Source organism: Anas platyrhynchos, chromosome 11 (assembly GCF_047663525.1).
Source record: "Anas platyrhynchos isolate ZD024472 breed Pekin duck chromosome 11, IASCAAS_PekinDuck_T2T, whole genome shotgun sequence".
In the NCBI taxonomy this organism is placed as follows: domain Eukaryota; kingdom Metazoa; phylum Chordata; class Aves; order Anseriformes; family Anatidae; genus Anas; species Anas platyrhynchos.
Window position 1 is genome coordinate 4,683,669 of NC_092597.1, and position 27,920 is coordinate 4,711,588.

Genomic DNA, 27,920 nt, shown 5'->3' on the forward strand with positions numbered 1-27,920 from the left:
GAGTATTTGTGTTTAAATTATAACACTAATAAGCCTAAATGCCAGGTGAGTATGCAAGCATGGTACTTGTCTCATTCTTAAGAAAGCTTACCTGTACAAGTGAAGCCATCCCCAGTATAACCTTCTTTACACAGGCAACGATAAGAACCCATTGTGTTCTTGCAGTCAGCATGTGGACTGCACATGTGGGTTCCATTTGAGCACTCATCCAGATCTTTAAAATAATAAGAAGAAAAAGATTATTTTTTTTTAATAAAAAAAAAACAACCAAACAAACATGAATACACACTTTAGGCAGTAGATGACATGACCAAACCTCTACTTCAAATAATCTTCTGTAATAAAACCCCCACATATGTGGTCATCTGACGGGAAAAGTAGTCACAGCTTATTTACGGCCCAACAAAGAATGGTGACAAGGTAATTGTGAATGAGGAGGCTGCAGGGCACCCTCCAGGCTAAGATCTTCTAGGATATATCCTGTTTTCACAAGGAGTACTGAGAGACCTCTCACTGTCTCCCATGAGCCACAAACTTTCATGAAGTACACAGTCTCTCTCCATGGACCAGTTCACTTCCATCATCTCACTCACCAAATATGAGAAAATGCCGATTTCACAGTTACCATGGCAGAGAATTCACTCTCCAATGGATAGTGTCAAATTGACCTAATGAGGATGATAAACATTTGTCTTCTCTATTTGTAGGTGTGGTATTGTTTTTTCCAGGGTCACACAGACCCCGTGTTGATCAGACCTTACAAATAAATGCATACAACACTCACCTGTGCACTTGATACCATTCCCAACCCAGCCAGGGCTGCAGCTACATTTGAAACTTCCTGCTGTGTTCGTACATATGGCATGCCTATCACAGTTATGGGCTCCAATTTCACACTCATTGATATCTGTAAAAACAGAGACATTTGAAGAGCTCATGGATCAAACTTTCTCAGAGTCAGCCTACTGATATAGGAATTTTTCAAGACAGACAATGTGAACATGAAAGCAAGTCAGCGTTTCTTTACAACATGAGATTTTAAAATGACACAGAAAAGAAATAAAAGCAAAGAAAAGCAGAGAAGCATGTAGAATATTTCAAACATGCTGGCCTACTACCTGTTTTTCTGGGACACATATAAAGCAGTACTTCTGCAGTCCACTCCAAAATCTTTTTATAACTAAGGAGGAAACCAGTAACTGAGGTTCTTCTCCTTTTGCTATCTGGTACATTCACAAAGAACGTGAGGACACAGCCCTTGGGAAGAGGACTAGAGCCCATAAAGATTACCACTGCAGGTGTTCAGCATCCTGGGATATATGCCTGTCAAGAGGCTTTCAAAAAGGTTGTGGTTCAAATCTAGTGACTAAGACGTGACATGTGGACCTGTGCTGCCCTCACAGCTACAAGACACCACTACAATCTATTGGTATATCCGGAGTGTACCTTAACATAAGTGAGGGAAAGATGACAGCTTCCCCATCTGCCCATCCTGGAGTCCACAGAGAGGTACTTGTGGCTCTGCACTGCATGGTTTGCTAAAAGATCTCAGAGGAGTCTCTGCTGCCCGTGGACTCTTGGAATGCAGCACATCCCCCACAGTATCTGCAAGGATGCTGATGAACACCAACTGGGTACGGTACCACCTGCAAACTCCTCCTAGCATTGTCCCCAGGCAGTTAATGAAGCCAGGTTCTGCTTTGTCAGAGACGGTGGAAGGTGAAGGATGGGCTGTACCACTGCATATAATGGGACAGCTGATGGACCCAAAGCTCATCAGGCATGCAGTTTAATAGGAGCTCAGAAAACCTAACAGAATGGAAAAAGTCATCATCCTTGGAGACACCAGGCAGCAAGTCATCCAAACTTTAACATATGCATTCATGCCAGCACATTCTATTTCAATATTTTCTATTTTCACCTTATTTTGATTCCCGGGTGTTCTCCAGCAATGTTGAAAAGTATAGACATTAAAAAAAAAAAAACAAAAAACACAACTGAACTTTATTCTGACTTGTCACAAAACAATATTAATACTCCATATAAGTACTTGGAGAATGTGTAAGCTTGAAGACAAAGTTCTTAGGAATTACTACTGGTAACTAAAACAAAGTGGTCAGCAATTTTCTTACACACCTGAGCTATGGATTTTACATTGCTTTCTGTAATCAAGCTCTCTCTAACTGTGCTTTACATCCACACAGGATGTAAATTATTTTGACTTCATATCAAACCACTTAATATTTATATCCTTTTTTTTCACCCTCCCAGATACTTTTTGCTGTTGCAATAAGTCAAATCATGCCATCCTGCTAAAAGCTGATGGAAATGGAAATCAAGCTCATGAACTCCGCGTGATTCCATACACAAAAACCCACCTCAGACCCCTTTTGAGAAGATGATTAAGAGAGGGTATTATCCATCAACCAGTTAACAGTCAGTGGGGTTCTTAGCCCCAAACCCTCAGACCTCATCTACCATTGTACCTAAAAGCAACTACCTCTTTCAAGAGAGCAAAAGAGTGGAGCCACCGGGGAAAGTGTCCAGGTAAGACCTTCACCATTTCCTTTATAAACATTTCTTAGGTTTTCTGCCCACCCTTCTTTAGGCATAAGGCTCTACGTCCTTTCTGTATAACTTGTACATATACCCTGCCTTTTCACAAAGGCTACAGGCAACTCTGAGAAGTAGATAACAAATGCCTTGCATCCTACAACTAAATTCTTGACTCCAGATTATTTTTTTTAATAACTCTGTAGTGAAATTGCATCCAGTCTTGTTTTTCTGAGTTTTTCTAAATGAGACATTGCTCTGAATCAAAACTCCAGACGTGAGTATCCTCACAATCTGAATACTGAAGTCCAGATAGAGATCTAAGTCTGGCAGCTGGAATTTACTGTTAATGAAGGCAGACTGCACCACAAAGCCTGAAAACATGCAAATGGACACTTACTTTTTAGAACTTAAGGGGGGGGGAGGGAGGGGAAGGGTGCAGATGATCTCAAAGAATATTTGCCTTCAGTATGTGCAGAAACTCATGTGAAGATAACATCACCCTAAACAGGAAACTAGTGTCTGTTAAAAATCTTAAGGGTGGTCAGGAAAAAACAACAACAACAAAAAAAACAAAACTCATTTTGGCTTGGACTGAAGGGAAAGACTAAAAGGAATTTCTAGAGGTCAGTTACAGTATACATTGACATAAAAAAGCTGAGGCAAACACTCTATATTTTAACCTTCATGTGATTTTTTAAAACCAAACTGTTAGACTTTAGCCAACATTAAGATTGTCCTGTATTTGATTATTTGATGCTTTGAAACAACCAATATCTTCCTTATACCCTCTGGAGCACAACAAAACAACACAAAGACCATCATCAGTTGAGATATTTCTGCCAAGAATTCTTCTAAACCACCAGCAAACACAAACAGAAACGCATGCAACAGCTCCACCGCAATGAAGTCATGTTCAGGCTCAATTTTAAGGCAATCTAAAAGCAATTTTTAGTTCTACATAAACTGACTGTGGACTCCATCTCATTTTGTGCTGGCCCACTAAGAGTTTGCACCCCGTTAGTATCTCCCAGTGGAAGAGAAAGCAATTGCTGCACTTTCTCACAGCTTGTGAGCTGAGCACCTTCCCCGGTGCCAGCCATCCTGTTCCCCCATCAGCTATTTGCCACAAACACTAAAGAGATTGGAGTCTTTTGCAGGATGAAAGTTGTGAGCACAAATCTATATCCAAACAGGGGTATTCATAATGGGATCAACTTTATCAGATATCATCCACTAAAATGCCATTCTACTTGCTTTGATCAAAATCCTAAAATCCTTTTCAGCTTTTATCCACCAATAAATAAATAAATAAAAGATTTCACTACTTTTTACCTGGGTAAATATCAAATAGGGAATGCAAAATACATTTTCTAATGCCATCTACCTTCACAGTGATGTTGCTGGGCTTATTTTATTGATGCATGGAAAAGCTTTCAGATACTTAGATGAAAGCTCATTGAGGCGTATAAAATTCCTTTACCAGCTTCTTCCCAAATTGTACTTATTTTCAAAGCTATCTGCATTTAACTTACACATTGCTTTGTTGTAATCCCTATTCTCTCCTTTCACTGCACAGCTGAGGTAGAAGCCTAAATTTATTGCACTGCAATTACTTCCAAGGCAGAGGAGATCTCAGACCAAACAGGGTCCTGTGTAAATGGGGCAGTGAAATCAATGGAATTTATGCTTGCTTATACTGGAGCTTAACATGGATTTATGTTACCATAAGTACTGAATTATGACTTCACAGAATGAATCAAAAAGGAGAAGTTGAGCTCTGTAGGGGAAAATTAATTCAACATAAATATCTTTAATAAAAGAGTCCAGATTGTGCTGTCTGCATGGCAGTACAAACAGTACTACACTCTTCAAATAGCTCCAACTATTTTCATGCAATTGTTTGAAGAGCAAGGCATTACTCAGACTGAGTAAAGGTATCACGACCCAAAGAGCACACAGGAGAATGCTGCTCAAGTCAATGTTTCACAGAATGATGGCCTATTCCCATTGACTTCAGTGGGATTTTCATTAAAGAGTAAAGGAGTGAGTCACTGATTTATATCAACCTTCTCTTTCTGCCTCCAGTATGATTCTGTGACAAGCCAAGAAAATAAAGACATTCCAATCCAAGACTGACACTGCATCCTCAGCTGGTCCCACTGTGTCCCAGTCCTGCTGTACACATGCTCTCAGCTCTGTAATTGCACAACTCCCATTAATACTAAGGGAGTTGTCTGCTACAACAGATGAGAATATGCATGATAAATAAAACGCAGATCTGACATCATAACAATCCCAAGCACTATGGGGAAAAAAAAAAGTCAGTCACCCTATTTTGTTGGCTCTTTCAGTTCTCTGGACCAATGTTTTTTTCCCTCAAGTCTTTGGCAATTAATAAAGCATCTCTCTCATTGATCAAAGAGATACAAGTATTTAGGGCCGTGAATATACAGCAAAAATATATGCCTCACATATACCTGTTGTGTTGGCACTATGCCTGCAAACATGTCAGCCAAATGCAAGAAACAGCTAGCCAGCACCTACACAGAGTCCCCTCGCAGTTTATAAGTGCATCATTAAAAATCAGCCAGAGAAGCACAGGGAGAAGTCACTTTATTCTTGCCTATACTCTGGAAACATCCAAATGCAGAGGGATCTCTGCATTTGAACGAAGAAACACTAACCCATGACAATTCATATATCCATCACAGGGCATGAAAGCATCAAAGTATGCCATGTACATTTACTGTTAAGTTTCACTGGGGATTCAATAGCCTATAAAGACTCTTAGCAAAGTGTGAATTTAATTCAGTCTTCACCTATAAATTAGTACTGTTTGTCAAGAATAATGCAAATCCCTCAAGCATTTTCTGACTTTTTTTTTAATTTTTGGCACTCTTTATATATATATATATATATATATATATATATATATATATATATATATATATATATCTGTGCATTTTATTGCACTGACGTTCCACTGGTATTTCGAGCCTGGCACTGATTCCCACCAGACCGGTCGTCTGGTGGAAGTCACAAGGCATTTCCTCCTCCTGGGATGCTGCCCATGTAATCAGGTGAGGAAAAGGAGCTATTAAGAAGGAATGCTTCTCAGAAGGGAGAAGACAGTGACTTCTGTCTTCTATTTCAACTTAGCACTCGTTTCAACATATGAGTGGAAATATATATGGAAAAATTCCCTGAGTCTGAGTTCTGTACTTGGTGCAACTGTTTTCTTCTTTGGGACTCACTCTCGGATTCTGTTTAGCATACTGCAGTGTAAGCCCTTCCTGGAGTTTTTTCCCATGGGCCAGGTCTAGCCTGTTATTGATCCTTACATCATCAGCCCGGGGTCCAGCACGTTGTTGATGGACAGGCACCTACTCACAATGCACTCCTTCTGTAATACTCCCATTTGGCGGGTAACCTCGTAATATTATTATCTTTTGGTATTTGGCCTGACACAGCCAGCTCCCAAATTCATAACGGGAAATGTATTTGTTTCACTGATACCACAATTCTCTTGTGCCATCAGACTGAAGCACAATGTATTATTAATGGCCAGAAGCCAAAGGCAGGGGAGAGAAAGTCAAAACAGATTGTACACACCACAAAGTGTTATGGACCTACTTCTGAGGGCAAATGACAAGGCTCACCTCTTCCTTTCACAGTATCAGTTGTCTTTCTCTTTTTAGCTGTGTTATTCTCAGCCATGCAAGTATTTAACAGCACGCACACATTCCTCCTTTAGCCGTTAATATCATCACTACTGAGTGACAGCAAGTAGCATTCAGGACCAAACCCTCTAATCTTGCCCAAAGGCCATGGCTGAACACCTTCCACCAGCTTTTCTCCAAACAGAGTGGCCCTCACAAAGTCAGCAAGCAGAAACTGGCCCCAGTCCTCCAATTCCCCAAGCTTGCTGTGGAGAAGCCTAGACCATTTGAGCACTACTTTTTATCTGCTGCCCATCTCGGGTGACTTCTGCCCCAGGGTCACCTCACGCAGTTTGACTTTGTGAAGAGCAGCCTAACCCTGTCCAAGCACAGCTTCACCAGGAGCACACAGCCATAACTAGCCAGGACGGGTGTAAGAGAGTCAGAGAAGAATTTGTTCCTCTGAGAAGGTATCAGAGCAAGTAAAGCTGAGGCTCTGCATCAACAGTGAAATACTGCATCCAAAGCACCGATGAATCTCCAAATGCAAGTGCCAATATAGGATTCCATCTCTGCGCAAATACATGAATACTTTATTGAGAGAAAAAGCAGATAAATTTGTTATAAAGCTCAGCAATCTGGAACAGAGATAGGGGAAAGCTTTGCAATCTTTCCTCTAGTGGCTATGAACCACTACTTGCCTAGAAAAATCTAAAATGAACTGCTCTTGGTCAGTCTTGCCACAGTTTGCTTTGTGAATGGAAATTACATCATTTGTAACATTTTGCCTCAGAAACCTGCATTCACAGTGTATATTTGTGTATAAAACATTTTTAATTTTATTTTTGTTACTAAGCTCTGTACACATTCTACTGAGAACCAAGGCAGGGGGGAGGAGGGGAAGGGGAGGCTAACATCTGTGTGGGATGGGAATGCAAGTCAGTGGGTGGATTCTGAATACTGTTACATGATTGGTGAAATACATGTTTATTTGTTAAAATGGAAACAATCAGTAATGACAAGGGAGCTGAAATATTTAGACAAAACTGTAATGGAACCCAGAGGATGTTATTTAATTGTTCTCATGAAACAAAGAACCTCCCATTCAAAGTATTGTACGCATTTTTGTAATTTTTTTCCACGGGAGTTCCTAATTACTGTGAATGCTTTTGAACTGTCTGCATGACAAGAATCGGGCCCCTGTGTCAAGGTGTTGTTAGTAGGGTCCCTACTGAAGAAGTCTTGAAAGATGCTCTCATGGGTTTTAGTACCTGGGTCTAGAAAATTCAGCTCTGGCACTTAGGCTATGCAAGCATGAGGTGTGGAATTCAAAAGACTCCACCAGTAAATCAGACTTTTTCTGTCAGAATGTGAGAATCTGCACAATGGGACCTGTTTCCTATGCTTTGGTTCCTACAAACAGTCTCCTCATCATGAAACCAGGCTATGAAGGTCCTTGCTCTGCTTTCTCCCTTCCCCGAAGACTTACTTAAATCCAAACAATTTTGGTGAGTTGAGTATGGTCCCATCACAGCTGTATCAGCACAACTGATACTACATCATTTTGTTCCTTAGGCCACTGGCCTCTTTCAAATTACAGAGGGTTTCTATAGCATCTGCTGTAAGTTAGGTGTCCTGGTGAGTAGCATCCTCCCTGGGACACTGACACATAGCCAGGATAAAAAAAGAACAGGCTGAGAGAAAGGTAAGTACATCTGAGGCGGTGAGAAGAGCCTACATGGCAGATAGCATCCATCCAGAGGGCCGGGCTTGGCTGGAACCAGAAGGCAGGGATTTCCCCGCCTCTGTTAACAAAAGAGTATTTATTGGGACAATTGCCACTACCTTGTGTCACATGCTGCCAAAATGGTGTCTGTTTCCAGGCACTTCCCCAGAAGCCATACCTCAGATTCCTCCCTTGCCTCCAGGACCTTTCTCTGCCTTTTCCCTTCTACTAGTTGTTTCATCTTCCCTGACAGCTCCTTACCGTCACTCATTACACGGTGTGATAGCTGTACCATGTCTAACTGATCAGCATGAGGGATTTCAGGTCTAGAGAACTGAAGATCTTTACATAATTTAGGACAGAAACAAAGAACAATGAAATATTGGTCTACAGGGTACAATTAGAGTTTTCTTGGATTTAGATCAGTTCATATGTAAGTCAAAGGCAGCTGTTACTAATGCATAACTATTCATCCGTAATCCAATATGCAAAGTACAACTTAAGTTCTCAGATTGTTCTATGAGAGCTGTTAAAAACCAGTCTCATATACTTGGGGCACTTAGAGTATATTAATAACTCAGTACAATAAGAGCAGACAAAGAATAAAAGTCTCAAAAACATTGTCAAAAATGTGTTTACCTTAAGTCTACATTAAAAATTATATTAAACATATGTTTGCTTTCATATTTTGGGCAAAGCCTAAGATTCTCAACACCTTGGCTTGAGACAACAGCATTAGGATTATTATCATGCCCTTTAAGTCTGTATATTTGAACCTCATTTCTGTTAGCTTGCAATATATGAACTAATGCAAATTCTGATTTTGCTGATATAATGTAGTTGGGTAGCTGTATTGTTGCCACTTTGCAAGAACTGAGAATATATTTTAGCACATATTTCAAGCCATTGTGTTTGCCAAAATAACACTTGGAAACAAGACCCGTTATTTGCATGCACAGCATACAATTAACTAATCCTAAACCACTGTGGCCCTCAACAGTCTGTCAAATTACAGCCAATGGCATTTTCTGTTCTCTTAGACTAACAACAATACAGTAAGCCCAATTTTGCTCCCAGTGCATATTTTATCACTCATTTCAGCAGAAGCTGCATTAAGCTGAAAGTTGTGCCACGGAACGGAAGCAAGTTTGGGTAAGGATTACAATATTTAACACGAGTGAAAAGAATCACAGTGAGGAGGTTTTGAACACTAGAAAAACTAAAAAGGCATACAGAATCACAAGTTCAACAGAAGATTAACTATTAACTTTATAACATACCTGTGCAACCAGTTGTGCCTTTCTTGCCTGAATATCCCATGTCACAATGACAGATAAATGAGCCTTTTGTGTTCTCACAGGTTCCACTCAGACAAATGTTTGGATGCAGATCACACTCATTAACATCTAAAAAAAAACCAACCACCACATAATTTAAGATTTATTAAATAAAATTCTTAGAAAGTAACTAGCAAAATCTCTGAGATATGGTTCCTTAAAGACTCAATATCAGCAGTATTGTCCAAAGAATGATTATGACTATTTATTGAAGCTTTCTATGTATATGTATGCATGTGTCTATATAGTTATATATGCATACACACACACAGACACTATCTAGTTTTGCACAAACAGTTCTCAAATATTCTCCAGATTTTTAATTTAAATGTGAAAATTTGTTCTGGATTCAAACTGTTTCCTGACTTTGTTCTACCAAAGCACAGTACTTGCACACAGTTTGGTTTAGTGACAAGTTTAATCAGCACTAATGATTTACCTTGCCAGAAATTTTCCAGTGTCACCCATCAGCAGTTCCTTTCTATAAGCCCTCTTTGATCTGAGCTGCATAAGAGCTTATTGGAAGAGGACCCAGAGATACACTATTATAGATCACCACGTCTGCATCCCAACTTGATCTGGGGGTATACTGGAACACACAGAGATTACATCTGTGTCTGGTAAACATAGCTTGTGCACTAGGGCTATTCCTGTGATCAGGTGGCCAAAATTGCAGCATAAGAGCAATACATTTTAAATACCATTGTCTACCTACTTGGAAATAGTGCCTTAATGAATATTTTTTTCCTTAGTTAAAGCAGATAGGAAAAGATATATTTTCACTTACCTACACAAGTCTTCATGTCCTCTGATGCCATGAATCCATCATAGCAAAGACACCTGTATTCTCCTGGGATGTTTGTGCACTGGCCTCCATCACAGATGTTAGGATTGTCTTCACACTCGTCAATATCTACAGGGAAAAATCACATGCTTTAGGTATGTTATCTTTATGCAGTGCAACTAACCATAACCACAGCAAGCAAACATTGGTAATCACACTCAAGATTGAATCCTTGAACAGTATATTGCAAAACTGTCTTGATGATTAAACTCGCCATCTCCTGGTAAAGTCTGTGGAAAACATTCCCCTCTTGCTCCAACAGGAGCAGGAACCAGCTTTGTAGGTAAAAAAGTCACTGAGAAAAAAATACAGAACCTTTGTCACACCGCATGGCCACATAAAATTGTATCTTTTTAGATACCGTCCATCATTGTTGAAGTCAATGGAAGCTCCAAATTCAAATACAGTGACTTGATCCAGTCAAGCTCATGATGTGAATAATTATAGCACTTACATTTATGTCACTAAGAGATTTTACGGTGGTTTTTGGGTGGGGTGGTTTTTTTTGTGGGCTGGTTTGGTTTTTTGTTTGTTTGTTTTAGCATTTTAGCAGACTGGGTAACTCAGCCACATACTTACATTCTCCAGCATATAAGATGCTTTTTCAATTCATGAATTGGCCATCACCGATTTGGGGCAACTGCAGAAGCGGACACTTTATTATATTATTGCAGCCATGCTAAGGTCTGAAATCTTTCAAAGTCCCTGGGGTTACGTTATTGTTTCTTGTAAAAATCCCTAGAATTTCCCTGTATCAGCACCAACATAGACCAGCAAGGACAAAAATCAGAAACTCTGCTTAGTGATTCCATGGGAAAAAAGTCAGCACAAAAAGGACAAGATTCAGGAACCCCCTTCTGAGAACAAGGGTGTAACTCATTATCAGACTGGTCTATTGTGGATTGCAGTAATTATGCAGCTGCAGAAAATGAACGCACTTTAACTAAAAATATTATGTTCATTATTCTTCTGTATTTCTAGCAGTGAATGTTTGTGTGGATACACACAGCTTCTGCAAGGAAGAAGGCTGACTCACCCTTGTTCATCTTAATGAGCAAGTAACATTGGCATGGACATTAGCCTGGAAATGTTAATTTGGAATGAAATTTGAATTAACATGCAAAATTAAGCTCTATAAATTGGGATAATGACAGAAATAAAGAGCTTTATTTATTAACCTGTCACTGTACTGATTTCACAGTTGGGGGAAAATCATCTGACAAAGAACCTGTTGTTTCTCCTAACTGAGCTGATTATTTATGCATAACCTCACCAATTCAAATCTGACCTACTACTGAACTGAACAGCATTCTTAATAGCTCAATTATCAAGGAATATATTCCATAATAGCTTCTAGCTCTGTATGATGTTAAAATTAAAAGACATGTTCACACAGAGAGCAAACTGAAAATGTAAAATAGGTGTTTCACATACTTAGGTCAAAATGCTACTAAATCATGTACCTTGCACAAACATACAACACAGTACAATCAGTCATTATGTGCAAAAAGTAGAATACGTTGCAAAAAAAACATTTTTTCTTATTTGTCACTAAGTTTGGGTAGAAGTCAAAATTTCAGCATGCAGACTTTGAATATTCACCATACATGTATATACGTAATTAACTTATCTTCATGAGAAGAATGCAGCATTTTCAGATACTAAAAGCGTGGTGAAGGTGGTCTGGGTATTTTCTTGGGTAGAGTTTGACTAGATATCCAAAAGTGTCTAGTATTTCTGCTATCCGTACATGACACATGTGCAGACATAGCTGATATCTCTCTACACAGACTGTAGGAAAAAGCATCTGACTAAAATTTGATCACTGTTATTTGTGTTCACAATTAATTGTATCTACAATCTTTCCTGGATATGCTCACATAGATCTGTAATAATAACAAAAATCTGGTATGTCATCCTTCAAATCCCACCTACTGGCAATATTCCTTAATGGAATTTCATTCATTCTCATATTTTATATTTTAAAAAAACCTAATACAGTATGCAGGAAATACCAGAGTTCCTCTATAAACATAGAATTATAATAATATCAAGTGGTTTTTGAAGTGAGGATATAAATTATCTTTTAGATTTGGGATAGCAACCTGTTCTAGCATGACATCAGTAGCTCCCCACAGCTGCAATCATTCGTTGGAGTGTGAGGCATCTATTCAGTATGGTATTTTGTGTTAAGTACATGGATAGGCCTAGAGAAATCAGCATACTTATGGAAACCTCCTTACATGTTACCTATTGCATCCAAGTCTTTCGCAGAGGAGAATATGAAAATGAATAGCTAGCAGCTATTAATGGCTGTCCTGTAAATGAAATTTTATTTTTCAGAGTCAAGGCTGGATATAAATATGCAAAAATTAACTAAGATCAGATGGTTCCTCACCCAGGTTAAGATCTGACTACAAACCTCTAAGGACTTTTTTATGCTTGAGTGGTCAAAGACATTGAGAACCCGTGCCCTCCACACAGCAAGGACAATTGCTCCCTCCCTTTTTAAACCTGAAAAGGGAAAGATGATAGTTTTCTATTCCAAAGGTTTTTGTTTAATAGGCAGGAAGATGCTCTAAACAATCTGCTCTGTTCTTGGTTTTAGAGACTCCTCTGGCTAAGGGCAAGAAGGGCTAAAACAGAGGAGAACTGTTGCTAGCCATCAGACTTGAAATCCCTAAGACTGCCTGAATATGCACTTGTGTTATTTGTACCCAAGTCAAGCCAAGATGAAAACACAAAAGTGGACAACAGACCCCCTGCTCCTCCCCTCCCTCTCATGTATCTGCTAATCCCGTCAGGTTTAGATTCTGGTTAAGTCACAATTTTGATCAAATGGCTTTTATTTTTGCATTCAAAAAGTGCCCAAAACAGCACTGTTGGCAAGTTTTTGCTTGTACTTGCCTTCACAAGAAACTTGACCTATCCCTGCTCACTAAAGTAAAACATTTCTAATTTAAGTATTTGAGGTTTTGAAATATTTAATTTCAGGGTCAAATTTGCACTTTTCTAGTTGACTTCTGTCTTTGTAAAAGGGTCAGATGCTTGATGAAGATTGGCTACTTTACAGCATTGTGACAGTGTAATCTTTCAATGGGGGGCAAGCTGAATTGAACCATGCTTTAAGGCTCTTTTATCCTTTGGAATGGTAGTGAATGGCCTCAGGGTAAATGAGATCTTGTTCAGAGGTCCATAAATATTTACCAATTCTAAATGTGAGTCCTCTCTACTAATTTAGCATAGAAAACTCTCAATTTGTTCTACTATAAAGGCAATTCTATTCCAAGGGATTAACCCTGCTACATTCCTCATGCTCTTCAAGTTCTTGGATGGAATTGGCAAACAGCTGGCAAATATTCACATGCCTCAACATTTCAGTGGTTGTGCAGGAAGAAATAAGAAAAGAGCAGAGAATAATTATCTTTCCACTAACCTATGTGGAAATCACTGAGTACAATCCACATACTGGGATTATGACTACCAGAATCCCAAAGGAGAACACCCAACCATTACAGAGATCAGATGACAATTTTCTCACAAACTCTGTTTAGAGTGCAAGAGCACTGTTTCCTAAGAAAGATTTGCACTATTCAAATTTCAGTTTGGCTGAAAGTCATTCTGTTTTGAATGAATGCAGGACACTTGCATTTCACTAAACGAAGAACTAAAAATAGGATTATTTTTTTTTTTTTGGTTGTTTAAGAGCAGACAACACTGCATCTCTATTTGTTCTCCAATTTAATCATACGGTATACACGTATGGCATTCTGACATATGTTTATGATGATTCTTTCCATTACCTTCAACACATTTTGGATTTGGACCTATTATACCTTAAGGGAGAAAATTTATCCACTACTAAAATATCACTGCCTTTTGCTACCAAATATTAATATTAAGAAGAAGTTACATTTTTAAAATACTGAAATCAACCATTTCAGCTGAAGAGTTCCAAAAATCTCCCTTACCAGTACACGTCCTGTGGTCTGGCATGAGTGCAAAGCCTTGTTTACAGCTACATTCATAGCTGCCCTCGGAGTTTGTACAGAAGTTCTCACAGCCACCATTCATTATGCTGCACTCATCAATATCTAAAATGGAGAAAATTACAGTTAATAACCACAGTATCTTTTACTTTAAAACACATTTCACAGGCATACTTGGAGTTAGTTTTCCAGAACAGCATCAATCCAGCCTCTACACTTGCTTTTGCACGCTCCTTGAAGATACAAGCGTTTGCAAATACAGGCATTAGGAAGAATGTCAGGCAAACCAGGAAGGAAAAGAATCTTCCCTACTCACTAGGCATCTTGTGTAGGCTTTGTCCTTACCAACACAGTGTAACTTGTCAGGTGTGGACTGATATCCAGGGTTACAAGAACACTGATACTTTCCAATCAGGTTGACACAATGTCCATTTCGGCACAAGTTGGTGCTTAGATCACATTCATTAATGTCTGTTGCAAAAGAAAAAGACAAACACATTTTTATGTCTGCATGGAAATGAAACTATTGAAAACACAATACATGCTAGCACAGTAAAAGATTAGTATAAAGATCTGTGCACAGTATCAATTTTGTCTCCATATCTCACCTATACATGCAGAAATATTTGGTGATATCTGATGGCCTGGAGGACAATCACACCGAAAACTTCCCTCTGTGTTGAGGCAGGTTCCACCTCGGCAGAGAAGGGGGTTGCGCTGACACTCATCGATGTCTGTGAGAAGAAGGGAAAGCACATCTGTGGTGGTTTTACTCAGGTGGGCAGCCGAGCTCCACCACAACCGCTCTCTCACTCCCCCTCTCCTCAAAGAGGAAGGGGGAGAAAATACAACACAGAGAACGCGAGGTCTGAAATGAGAAAGGTTTAATTAAAGGGAAAGGGAATGGGGAGGAAAAGAAACAAAGAAACAATAAGTCCATGCAGAAGCACAGAGAGAGGGGAAAAAAAAATTATTCTGTACTTCCCATCAACAAGAGATGTTCGGCCACGTCCTGGGAAGCAAGGCCTCAAAACGCGTAGTGGTTTTTCAGGAAGAACAGCCCCCTCCTCCCCAAGAGCCCCCCCTTTTATTGCTGAGTGTGACATCAGGTGTTATGGAATATCCCTTTGGTTGGTTTAGGTCAGCAGCCCTGGCAATGTCCCCTCCCCATCACTTGCCCACCCCCAGCCTGCTGGCTCCTGGGGGCTTGGAGGGAGTCCTGATGCTGTGCCAGCAATACACAGCAATAGACACAACACTGGAGTGATATCAGTGCTGTTCCAGCTACAAGTGCAGAGCACAGCACTGTGTGGGCTGCTGCAGGGAAAAGGTGACTCCAGCTCAGATAGACCCAACACAACATCACCACCAGGATCAGCACTGCCAAAGCACCAGCCCTGGCAATGCCCCAGCAGCAGCCCTAACAATGCCCCAGCACTGTTCCTCTTGTGAGCATACCTATGCATCTCCTCATCCAATGCCTTTCCAGGTGCTGACCATGCTACTCTCCCCAGGGGTCCAAAACACGTTTTAAAACAAGGCACGGGACTGCTCCACACACTGTACTCACACAGCCCCTGTATGCCACCTCCTACTCCCCTCACCAACATGCGTACCAGGGGAAGTGATCACTGCAGACCAAGAAAAACTTTCCTCTGTCCTGACCGAGTCCATCTATCCCCTTAGTCTTCTCCCCCTCCCAGTTCCATCAGCCCAGATTGACGCTGGAGCCTTTGCTACAGCTAGTCATTCCTTAAAACTGCTTTAACTTCAGAGTTGAGGATTGTATCCCTCTCACCAGATTGTGGGGATAAATTTAACCTCCTAAAATCCTGACCCTTGCACATTTATGCTTTGGCATCCTACAGAAATAGGAAATTCACGTTTGGGGTGGAAACCAAATTAAAGCAAGCTTTAATAAGACTCAAAAATGAGAGAGATCTAAATCAAGACACAATCAGGCCTTTAAAATAACCTGATTGCTTCACAAAAATAAAACATACGTAAAATACTACTGCACATCTACGGTCTTTAAAAACATACCCATGCAGTTTTTCATCATCATAAATCCACTTTCATAGCCTTCAAAACATTCACATTCGAAGTCCCCAGGAGTATTGACACAGATGCCTTGACCACAAAGATCAGGAGAGATGCGGCATTCATCGATATCTGTAACAGAAAAGAACATTCACAGTATTTTCAAAGTAGTCCAGCTTTTCCTTTTCCAAATCAAAGTTATGAGAGATGTCTACGCAGTTTACCTGTGCAGTTCCTCTCTTCAGAATCAAGGGCAAATCCACTATCACATCTACACTTGAAACTGCCAATGGTGTTTCTGCATTTTCCATGGGTACAAAGGCTGGGGACCATTTTACATTCATTGATATCTAAAAATGAAACAGATTAGGCATTTGATTGTCAAGTGAGCTAGCAAAACATCCAAAAACTTCAAGAAGGACAGATTAGTAAAAATGTAAATTCTGCAATAAGAAGCCAACCGCAATTTATACATGCAAACTTCCCTCAATGTAATAACAAGCATTCATAAGCAAATATATTATCTTTAACACAGACTTTGGAAGAGTTTTACAGAGAGGTAAGTATCCTTTATTTCACAGAATCTAGAGAGTAACTAAGGTGCTAAGGAAGACCTCTGTTCAGTGCAAAGGTATTCAAGCACTGCATAGACTTCATGCTTCTTGTCCTCAAAGAGGGAATGCCTGAGAAAGAGGGGACAGGTCATGCAAGAGCTTGATGATATATTCTCTTAAAAAAGCCACATTTCTCACTCTTCTTAGCTCCCTGTGTATGGATTTAATGATAAGGATATATGATATTATCCCTTCATACAAGAACTGCACACAGAAGAACAACATTGACTTCAGAGATCATTCTTTCATGTGATAATTAACTCTCCTTTTGGGAAACTTGGCCACGCTACATAAACTGATAGTGCCTTCCACCTAACCACCAATACAGACACTATGTAGTGGAACTGCATACAGCACTTTTTGCCATAAAAGGGTACTGTCTTATCCTTCCTTTGTCCTACAGGATCTAATTGCAGCTCACTGAAGGAGACATTGATTTGAATAGATGGAGGATCAAACCTACAAGGGCAAAGGAAGCTTCCAAGAGAACCACTGCTAGTGGTTCTATCTGCTAGTTTCTGAGAAAAAATGTGTCTTTCATGAGTCACAGAAAATATGAGCATAAATAACAGCGTGTCTCACTTCTTTATGGATAATTAATGGCTTAGCAAATGTTTATAAAGACTGAAACTATTTACAACAATTGTCATTCATATATATTTTCCTATCCTTTAAAACTTCAAAATATTTAGGTTTTGGTAACTGGCTTTTAAAAAACAAATTCACGTTCAGTTGTGCTTCTGATATTATCTAGCTTAATCCCACTGGTAACCCTGCAAAGATGGCTTTCAACACATGACACCAGGGTGTCACTGTGTGATGCCCACTAATGCTGGTAGTTTACCAAGCGCAGTCATAACAAGACTAAGTTTACAGTAAATTCAATCCTGCTCACTTAAGTTATCATGCTGGAAACATTCTTCTCAATTTCTAGTGGGTCCACAAGAAATTACCAAAATTTTTCATCCTCCCTTGCTTGCTCCACTGTAAAATTGAAGTTCCCATACCCTGCGCAGGTAAGAAAGACTCTGCTCTTAGAATATGTCCAAAGCTAACTGCGCCATTATTCTGGTTTCTTGTATTATGAGGTGCCAAGTTTTCAAAACTATTCCATCAGCCAGAGATGCCATTAGATGCATCACAGGAGGCACGGTCATGCACAATTTAACTTCTCTAGTAGAGACAGGGATTTAGTATTTTGAGGCTGCAGTATAATATAGTATTTAATGGTCTGTGACACAGACTAAACGATCTTATGTTTTATTCTGGCCTTGCTTTCCATGAAATCTAATGGGATTTGCAAATGTGCCTTAAGGCAACTGAAGTGCCTAACTACCACTGAAATTTTCAAACCCCCAGGAACTGACCAAGAGAAAAAGGAAAAGGCAGCAGAACTTGGTAGCAAAGAACTGCAAACACATCAGATACCTTTAGAAAAAGGTTTCCCAGTAATCTCTATCTTTGTAGAGAATCCAGATCCTCTGGGACAAAGAGCTTCAAATTCTGGCGATCCCTTCAGAGGACATTCCTCACACTCAAAGCCCCATGCTGCCCCCACAGAACAGCAGCAAGCATCCATTCGGTGTCGGCCTGGTATTTGTAAAGTGCATTGCTCATCTTCATGCTGCAGGTAGCAACTCTCCAAGCGAATGTCTGTTGGCCAATTGAACAATATGTTGAGAGAGAAAAAGAAAATTTAGTTCACTGCAGAGGAATCTCCAGAATCTCTTCTCAAGACTGTTTGCTCTGTGCTTTTGAGGATTCATGGGGCATACCAACCCCACTGCACAGCTCCTAACAGCAAAATATGAACATTAAATTTGAAAATTAACAACTGAATAAAGTTTAATGTTTTCTCTAAAATGATGCTCAACACTTGAAATACATTTAGGCTCAGAAAAGGGTTTTAAGCATTTCAGCTTATGTAAGGTAGGTATGGTAAACCTTTAATCAATACAAGCTATTCCTCATTCTGAGACAAATCTTAGGCATTTACTGCTATAAAGGGACGAAGGTGCTTTGTATGAACTGCATACAAAACTTTGATATTCTGTTGCACTCCCCTTTAATGCATACACTGTGGCTACCAACACCACAGCTCTCATCAGAAGCCTTGGTCCTGGCAACAGTGGTCCCAACAACACCCTTCCAACCTTGGTGGGACTGATGATGAAGAGTACTAAGGGCATGGATGAGCTGTAGGGATTTGTCAGATGAACAATTTGGAACCAAATCTATGCCATTCACCAGCCAGCAGATGGTGATGGGCTTTAGACACTACCACTGGAATCTGTTCATATTCCAGTTGAACAGAGTTTATGTCCTTGATCGATTCCTTCTGAAAATGACACATGTGGACAAAAATAATTTTCCTTATTTGTAAGAAAACATGCAGCACAAATCTATTTTCTCATTACATAGATTTGCTATTCCCTAGTAGACCTGTAAATGGAATTAATACCTACCAAGACACGTCCGTCCAGAAGCATCTAAAGTCATTCCACTGGGGCACTGGCAAACAAACGATCCCAAGGTATTGACACACTGCCCATTGGTACAGACTCCAGGGAACACCTCACATTCATTTACATCTATTTCCAATGAAAGTGTGAATAAATATAATCACTAGCATGCTAAGCATTAACAGGTCAGAAAAAATACTAGCATTCTAATGTTTGTGTTTTAGGATAAAATACAAAGCCACAACAGTTTATGTGGCCTGACAAAACCGCAAATATTTAGGATTTCCTATGCAAGTCAGCCAGAATCAATTAATTACAGACAAAAGTTGATGATTAGGAATATTACATGTTGTTATTTGCTGTTCCTATGAATACTGAAATCCAATTCTAAAATAACTAAAAAACATACAAAATTTCCAAAAAAGAAGAAAAATATTTTCAAATATTATCAATTTTCATATCTATTGTTATTTGGCACTTTCTGGAAAGGATAATTTTATTATCTGTGTTAGCATGGCCTGAGCACAAACAAATGTTTAGCAATCTAAGCATGGGGTCCTCCCACCTGTGTCCTTTGTGAAAACCACATGCTACACAACTGCCTCTATAAAAAAGCCTCCAACGTTAAAGATGACCCAAGATGAAGTATAACAATTTTTAAGACAGTAGGGGATAAGAACAAGGAATCAGAAAGGAATGACTGGTCTACAGCTCAATATTCATGTACAGAGTGTAATCAAGAAGTGGATGGGTTGGACTCATTCATCTTCCAGACAAATCTAGTGTGAACAGAGTCTGTGCAACACTCTGACTGCATAGTGCAGGGTAGAGGACGCATGTGTAAGGGGCATCAGTGGCATCTGCCCTTGACTAGATACTATAGATAAAAAGCCCACATCGACTAGGAGGCGTGAAGTAAAGCCAACAGACTATCTGTAACCACTGAAACACAGATCACAGACTGTGAACAATATTTCAGCTGACAGCTCCAAGACTCACCCGTAAACTCGAGGAACACTGCCAATTTAGTTTACTTATTTCCTTGCACAAGGCCCGTTACTAATTTTACATGGACTATGTATGGGAGAACTGAGTATCACCTTTTACGAACAAAACTTACTCTCTTTCCCTGTCTCTCACTTGCCAGTAAATTTCCCTGAGCTCTTCCCCTGTCTTGAAAAATGCTTACATTGGTTGAAACCCAAATACCACTTTAGTATGTTAAAACCAGGGGAAAGCACTCAGAAGAATCTGGGACCATCCAGGTCCCATTGAAATCAGAAAGATTAAAGCATGTAGTAGATGTAATCCAAAGTGCTGGTAAAGGAAATGCTGAAAACAGTTATGTCTACATCTTGGAAGGATAAACTTTCCATCCCAGCAGTGTTGAAAATGTTCTAAGACTTTCCTTGTGAATAGAGAAAGGTGGGGCCGCTTTTTTTTTTTTTTTCCCTTTTCTTTCACTTACACACTCCAAAAAGTGTTGCTGAGGTCAGATAAGTTATGTACAGTGGGTCTGCAGCACGGACGTGCCAAAGTATTCAGTCATCATTTGGAAAGCAAAGAATATGTGTGAGGGTGTTCCTCTTCCCTTTTTGTTGTTGTTTTATTTTCTTTTTTGTTAAGGAAAAAAATATTTCTTTATGGAAGCTACATATGGGAGTAATTTTTAAAAAATATTTTAACTGCAGTGTCATGTCAGATGTTGTCAGTCAGGATGACCCACAGCAGTTTGAGACTCTCTGAGCTTCTGCATATTATGGAAATATGCAGTACTTTGCCAGGGGTTCAAAACAATTCAGATGAAGATGAAATAGGGTGGGACCTTCAGTTCTCACAGAATAGTATAGAGTCATCTCATACTGAGCAAAAAGCTACACATTTAAAAAATGTTCAGCCTGTTCTTTAACCAAAGTTTAACTGTGTCCTGATGCCCATTTTTTATAAGACAATAACTATGCTTTGGAACATTTCTGATTTAATATGTTACATGGAAGAAAGTCAAAGTTAAGAAAAAAAGCTTTCATTTCAAATACAGTCTTTAAACATTCTTATTCTACAGCATGGTAATGGCTTTGCATACCATTGTATCAATAATGCCATGTTTTATTGCATATTTTGCCTGAATAGGTTACTCAGTTAATAGTATTTGAAGAGAGAACCATCTTCTTATACTCATAAATACTGTGTTTTCAAGTGTGTGCTTCGAGATAAACTATATGTAGGAATGTTAAAAAAATATATATAAAAATTCAATCCTGACATAACTTTAATGAAGTTAATGGAATTATACGAGGTAAGAATTTGGCATAATGTTCCTCCATGCTAAATTAACTGCTTAACTCAAAACACTGGCATTTTTTTCATTCAAGCTCTGATTTATGCTAAGGCAACAATAAATACCTTCACATAATGTTCCTCTTATTCTTGAATATCCCTTTTGGCATATTGGGTCTGTAAAACAAACAAAAAAGAAATTTTAGAATGGTACAGTACAAAACTCACTGTTAACCTCTTGTGCAAAAATGATCATGTGAAATATTATCTCGAGTTTATTGCTGTGAGAGGTCTGAGTACATAGACAATATCTCAGTATCTTCTGAAAAATAAGGAGACGAGATGGGGCAACTACATAAACTGTGTAAAGAGTCAGCCATTATCCTCTTTTACCTCCAATGTGTCTTAGCTAGCTAACCACAAAGTGGTTATATTATTCCTGCTTTATTCAAATCAATTAATTCATTTAATCTGGTCTCAGCATATTACAGCTCTATTTATCACTGATAGATGAGGATGAATTCTGCTGAGTTATAAAGGATGAATTAATTGATGACTTGAGCAAACTAGCAGCTTTCAGTGTGTGTAAGTATCAACCCATACACATTTGTGCAGTCATCATCTCATCCTTAGGTTCCCAGCTCATTCCACAGTTCAGTCAGGCAAATTGTGATGAAATGAATACGCAGGCACCTCAACTCACTGCTTGATCGACCATGATTCTCTAGATCTTCAGTTAATCTACAGAGTATAATAACAAGGGCTACTCCCTCTCCTCCCTCCATTACCACACCAAAGATCCATTTGTTGCAAACATTTTCTTGGAAGCTCTGGGGAACGTGCATCAATTGCTACATCGTTAAGAACTTTAGATCACTTATTATGACACACCATGCTAAAGTAAGCAAGTTACAGACTGTAGGTGTGGTCCCTTCCTTTCAGAATTTAATTTTGTAAAATGTTTACTATAAAAGCCAATGTTAGAGCTTTCTGTAGTTACATGCCACCTCTCAATATTAAGTCATCTTTTTTTCAGACTGAATAAGGAATGAGTGTTGTACAAGAGAAACAGTAAACTTATTTATCTGGCCTGTGGCCAAAGTTCTATGACAATAATGTGGACCAGCCTCAGAACAAGGGAAAATCCAAGGTTCCTGAGGATACATACCATTTGTTACACTATGCCACCTTCTCAAAATAAAGCAAGGCTATAGAAGACAAGGAACAGTTTCCCTGTCTTCTAAAACTTTATGGATTGATTGAGAATAAAACCAGTCTTACTACCTTATTTTATTTATTTATTTAATGTGGCACCAGTGCCTAGATGGCCATCATCCTTGTTCTAGGCACTAAAGGGTTATGCCAAGGATTTCATAGCTAAATGGTTTAAACAAGCTTGCCTTTTTAAGCTTATTCCCTTGCTTGGAATGTTACTTTATTCATGAATTCAAGTAAAATGGGAAGGCTCTTGTAATGTCACAGCTGTGAGGTACAAGAGCTGTGAATGGGAATTTTAAGAGAATAAATGAAGAGTGTTACCTCGTTCACATGGTGTACATGGACTACCCCAAGCAGCACCTAGTGAGGAACAGCACTGGGACTTTAGAGTTGCTCCATTGATATTTATTTCACATCTTCCATCAACTATGTTCTGCCAACAGGTACCCTTAACAGTTTCTGTTAGGAAGAAAACAAGGTATTGTCATGCAGATTGTTTAGAATTATACATGAATATATTTGAAAATACGTCTCAATTTAACCATGAAAAAGAATCGTCCTTTCATTCTAACTCACCACATCAAATCTGAATTTAGATTAAAATATCTTAATTTATCCTTCTCTGTGCTGAAGTACAGCCTGTAATCATCCCAGCAAAGAGCCCTTGCAAGTCCTAATTTATGCTTATTAACCTTAACAGGGAATATCTCAACACCATTCAAGACCTGAGTTGCCATCATTTTTTTTATGATTCAGATCTGAGGCACATGCAGAATGGGGTAGATATGAACCTCTTCTAGATCCTCCATTAATCTCTAAGATACTCCAGTCTGGATATCTGACCCTCCCATCTAGGAAGTGACAGGAGGCAGCTGAGGACCACCCAGAACCATAGCTCCATAATTTTCCTTGCTGACTAGGCAACAGCTATAAATTATTGTCACTCCAGAACAACTCAGGGATAAATTATGAGCCCACATAGTATATGAGTCACAGCATTGTCTGTGTCGGCTCTAGAGCTAGTCTAGACTATATTAGACAACTTACCTATGCTCCATCTCAAATCAAAAAGGGGCCTTTCTAGAGAGAAGATTTCTTTCTTAAGAAGATTTTAAGATCTTGCAGGAGGGCTGAAGTGGGTGAGGACAGTCCTGAAGAACCAGTCTGATCATTCCCATACATGTTAGAAAAATTTTCATCTCCTTCAAATTTGACATGAAATCACACCATGCTACTACATGCTAGTCACACTTTATGTACCCATAGTAATGGTGAAAACAAATACTTTAATGTTGGTTCTGGAATAGTTTCTCCTAAACATATCTACAAAAGTAATTTTAGAGGTTTTTTCGATACTTGGTGTACACTGCTTTTATGTCATTGGATATTTTCTACCAGCAAACATAAATTTTTCAGAAAAATAAATACCTATGCAGATAGTTCTTGTTGTATCCAAAGTACTTTCAGGAGAACATTCACAAGCAAAAGAGCCTGGTGTGTTTTTGCATACCCCATTAACGCAGGGGTTAGATTCACACTCGTCAATATCTAGAAGAGAAACACACTGCTGTTAGTGCCAGGAGACATTAACAAAAATACACATAGCCTTTTGCAGCGTGGGTAAAAATGGAAGCAGCTTTCCTCATTATAGGTTTTCCTCATATTCTGTGTTACAGTTATATAGTTCTTCACAGCAGGCTAATGATGCATGTGCCCTAAGGACACACTAACACATGAGAGCATTAAAACATTGAACTCAGCAGAAGCATCTCATTTTTCTGTGACATCCAGCTACTACCCTGTTTTGAGTTGGTAGACTGTGTTGTTTAAGTGATTTGATACACTGTCTGCGGCTCAGAAAGGATTCACACAAGGACCCATCTAGCTTTTTGTTCTCCACGTGAGAGAAAAGATTTGTAAAACCTGTCAGTTTTCACAATTTTTTCACTCCTGGCACAGTGCAGGCCCACTGGTGGTAGCCAATAAGGAAAATGCTGGTGCAGACCTGATATAGGCTATTCCACAAGGTTACATAAAACTTTGGTTTTGTCTCTTCTCTTTCCCCAACTTTCCCATATTATTTCCCTATGATTGTTTTGTGTTTTTTTTTGCATTTTTTTTCCTCTCAAGTTCTACATGTTATATCCTTATCAAGATTCAAAGTATTTCTGACAGAACCCCAAAACAATCTCTGTGAATCAAACTAAAATAAAATGAAGTGTCTTCACAATTACCTTCACATGTTTTTAGGTCTGGAGTGTATACAAATCCTTTGGGACAAGTGCAGGTGAAACTCCCAGGCGTATTTCTGCATTGCCCGTTGTCACAAAGCAGCATGTTCAGTGCACATTCATCAATGTCTGTAATGAAAATTAACATTTTTTTTAAGAAAGGAAACATTCCTGGACTAGAAGCCAAGACAAAATTCCCCTCCTCACAGCCACATTTTATTACATTTTGTGTATGTGAGACAAGGAAATAAAAGGGAGATAGAGAATACTCATACACATGCCTTGCACTGTTTTCCAAAAACACTAAATAGATTTCTACACTTTTTAGTAAACAACAGACTTGGAATTATTTCAAATGGAAATGACCACTCCAATACTTAAGACCCCACTTCCTTCATCTTCCTTCTTCATGAAAACTTGTTAACATAATGGAAACAATAAGTTATATGAATTCAAACCACACAAATATTACCTGGAGAAAAATTAATGGCTTTGTTTTGCTTTTAAATGGGGAAAATGCCCCCAAAATATTTGTTGATCTTTTCCCGTGCTTTACTATTTAGGAGGCTATTTTGCATTTGTAAGTGCTCATACTTTCCTTCTACATGAATTCACAATATGTGGCAGCCACAGCACTGTTTAAAACAAAGCTGGGAATCACACTTTTGTCTTGCCTTTATAGTAGAATAGCTCTATGCAGTCTCTGATTGCCTGAACAACAGCCCTCACTCATGGGAGAAAAAAAAAAAAAAAGAGAGAGATGATTGGTTTGGAAAGATTTGCTGGTCATCCTGGTCCTTAAATCACCATTTTTCCAAATCTGCTCTGACTGTCTTAGATGTTATGGTTAATAAGGCCAATGTGAGTCTACGTTTGTTTCAGAGTTGACAATTTTCAATAGAAATGCCAGTGCGAAATTTCAGGAGCCCTTAGGAAATCTTTGGAAGAGCTGTGGTCATGAGAGAGAAGTTGCAAGAAGGTGGCAATGGGCCATGAATGGCAGGTGAAGATCAGGAGAGGTTTCAAGAGCAGACAAGAACAATTGGTTAAGTCAGAGAGGCCTCAGAAAGTGTTGAGAGAAATTGGGAAAACTCAGAGGGTCAGCTCAGCAGCTGGGAACAGCAGAAGTGCTAGGAAAAGCAGGGAGATTTGCAGAATAAATCAGACCATGTGGGAAGCTTCACAGGAGTTCAGAAAAATTGAGAGAGGGCCAGGTAGAACATTATGGAGGAATGGGAAACAGCTGTGATAGAGCATGGATGTGGGCTGCAGCAGGGTGGGCTGGGGAGCAGCTGGAAAAGTCACAGATGGATGGAGAGAAGAGAAGGGATGCCATAAGCTAGAGGCAGACTCTGAAATGGGACATGGATAATCAAAGCCAAAGAAGCAAATGGGAAAATGGGATGAATTACATCATGACTTTTATCAAAGATCAACTCAGATTTTTTATTTTTAACAAGATAGTGGATAGTTTAGACTGGAATACCACAGATGACTTAAGCTATTTAGATTTAAATAGAGAATACAGAACCAAAATAAAATTATTATGTAAGCTGAAGATAACAGTAAGGAACTTATGAACTTTAAGGTGAATTCAGATCTGGCTGAAGGAGAGATTACAGTAGGTTATATTAAAAAAGAGAGTCATCACATTGGAGAGATGATATTAGCAATGTTTTTCAAGGATAAGTCATGGTTCTATTCATTGCCATATAGAAATAAAAAATGAATTGCATAAAAAATTATGGACAACACTACACTGGAAGTTATTGCTAACACAGACGATCATGCAATTCTTTCAATTGTGCAATTCAATTAAGCTTGACAATGAGAGTAAGAAAAATAAAACACAATCACCAATGTTTGAAAACTTAGGGGCAAGTAACAATAACATGCTTTAAAACAGAACACATAAATTGAAGGCAATAGAGTAGAGAGAGCTCTGAGTGTACCTCCCAGTTAGAGGCTGACTTTAATCCCCAAGTATAATGTGTTTGAGAAAAGAGTAATTCACTCCAAAATCAGTTCAGGCAGGACTTTTATAGGGGTGATGGAGAAGTGCTGGCACCACTGTTTAAGACACTGGTTGGACCTCATCAGAAGACCATATAATGGTTAGATCAGTTGTATGCAATACAAAGCTGTAGTCTTTGCTTTTATGAAACTACCAAAATCATTAATTGGGATAGTCATTTAGGCAACAGAGTTTGAGAAAGGAAACAAAGATTCTTATAGAAATACTTTGGGGATAAGTGCTGACATGGTACTATGTCAAATGATAATATTAGTACAACGTCAACTGGTCATAAAATGGTCACAAATTTTAAAAGGAAACTAGAAGAAATTTGTAACCAATTGTATAAAGACATACTGGAAAAATGAGCCAATGCAATAGTGGAAGAAAGGAGCTTGAAAGTTTTTAAGTAATATGCTTTTTGAAAGTTTTTAAGTAATATGCTTTTGATGGTTCTGTTAAGTGGAACAAGAGAATTATCAGAACTAAAATTTCTAATAGGAGTCTGTAGATATCTGAGCTTTTTTTTTTTTTTTTAACATCCTTGACAGCATGAGAAGAGACTGAACTACTACTTATTTCAATTCTTTTAATCTAATTCTTTTAAAAAGTGCAGTGCTTCTCTTGTAGTTCCTCTAAAATTGACCAATTTATTTCACTTTTTCTGTGATGAAAAAATTTGGCTTTTTTTTTTTTTTTTTTCCCACTTGTACAGCACAGGAAATAAGCCATAGCTAGAGAGAGCATACAGGCAGAGTTTGCTAGTGCTTTCATCAATTTTCCTGCATCTGACCAGTAAACTTAGCCCTGTCAGAAAGTTGAAAAGAAATTTTCCCCAAAGTCAGAACTGGTGGAAATCACAGAAGCTTTCTGTAGTATATGGTATACTCATCTTCTTAGGATCTATTATATGTTTTACATAAATACATTTTTTACATAAAGTCCCTCTTGGA

At 38.8% G+C, this 27,920-nt stretch overlaps 1 protein-coding gene across 4 annotated transcripts in view; it reads right to left on the reverse strand.

Moving 5' to 3' along the window:
• FBN1 (fibrillin 1) overlaps nt 1-27,920 on the reverse strand; it is a 160,265-nt gene that overhangs the window by 40,471 nt on the left and 91,874 nt on the right. For all 4 annotated transcript variants that reach the window (XM_027466792.3, XM_027466790.3, XM_021272413.4 and 1 more), the window contains 15 exons: nt 24,957-25,082; nt 24,151-24,270; nt 23,044-23,181; nt 21,631-21,681; nt 19,231-19,356; nt 18,194-18,418; nt 16,376-16,501; nt 16,155-16,283; nt 14,720-14,845; nt 14,457-14,582; nt 14,094-14,216; nt 10,066-10,191; nt 9,222-9,347; nt 785-907; nt 92-214 (listed from right to left, as the gene is read on the reverse strand). In XM_027466792.3, coding sequence (XP_027322593.1) covers nt 92-214; nt 785-907; nt 9,222-9,347; nt 10,066-10,191; nt 14,094-14,216; nt 14,457-14,582; nt 14,720-14,845; nt 16,155-16,283; nt 16,376-16,501; nt 18,194-18,418; nt 19,231-19,356; nt 21,631-21,681; nt 23,044-23,181; nt 24,151-24,270; nt 24,957-25,082 — 1,914 coding nt within the window. The remainder of the gene's footprint in view (nt 1-91; nt 215-784; nt 908-9,221; nt 9,348-10,065; nt 10,192-14,093; nt 14,217-14,456; nt 14,583-14,719; nt 14,846-16,154; nt 16,284-16,375; nt 16,502-18,193; nt 18,419-19,230; nt 19,357-21,630; nt 21,682-23,043; nt 23,182-24,150; nt 24,271-24,956; nt 25,083-27,920) is intronic.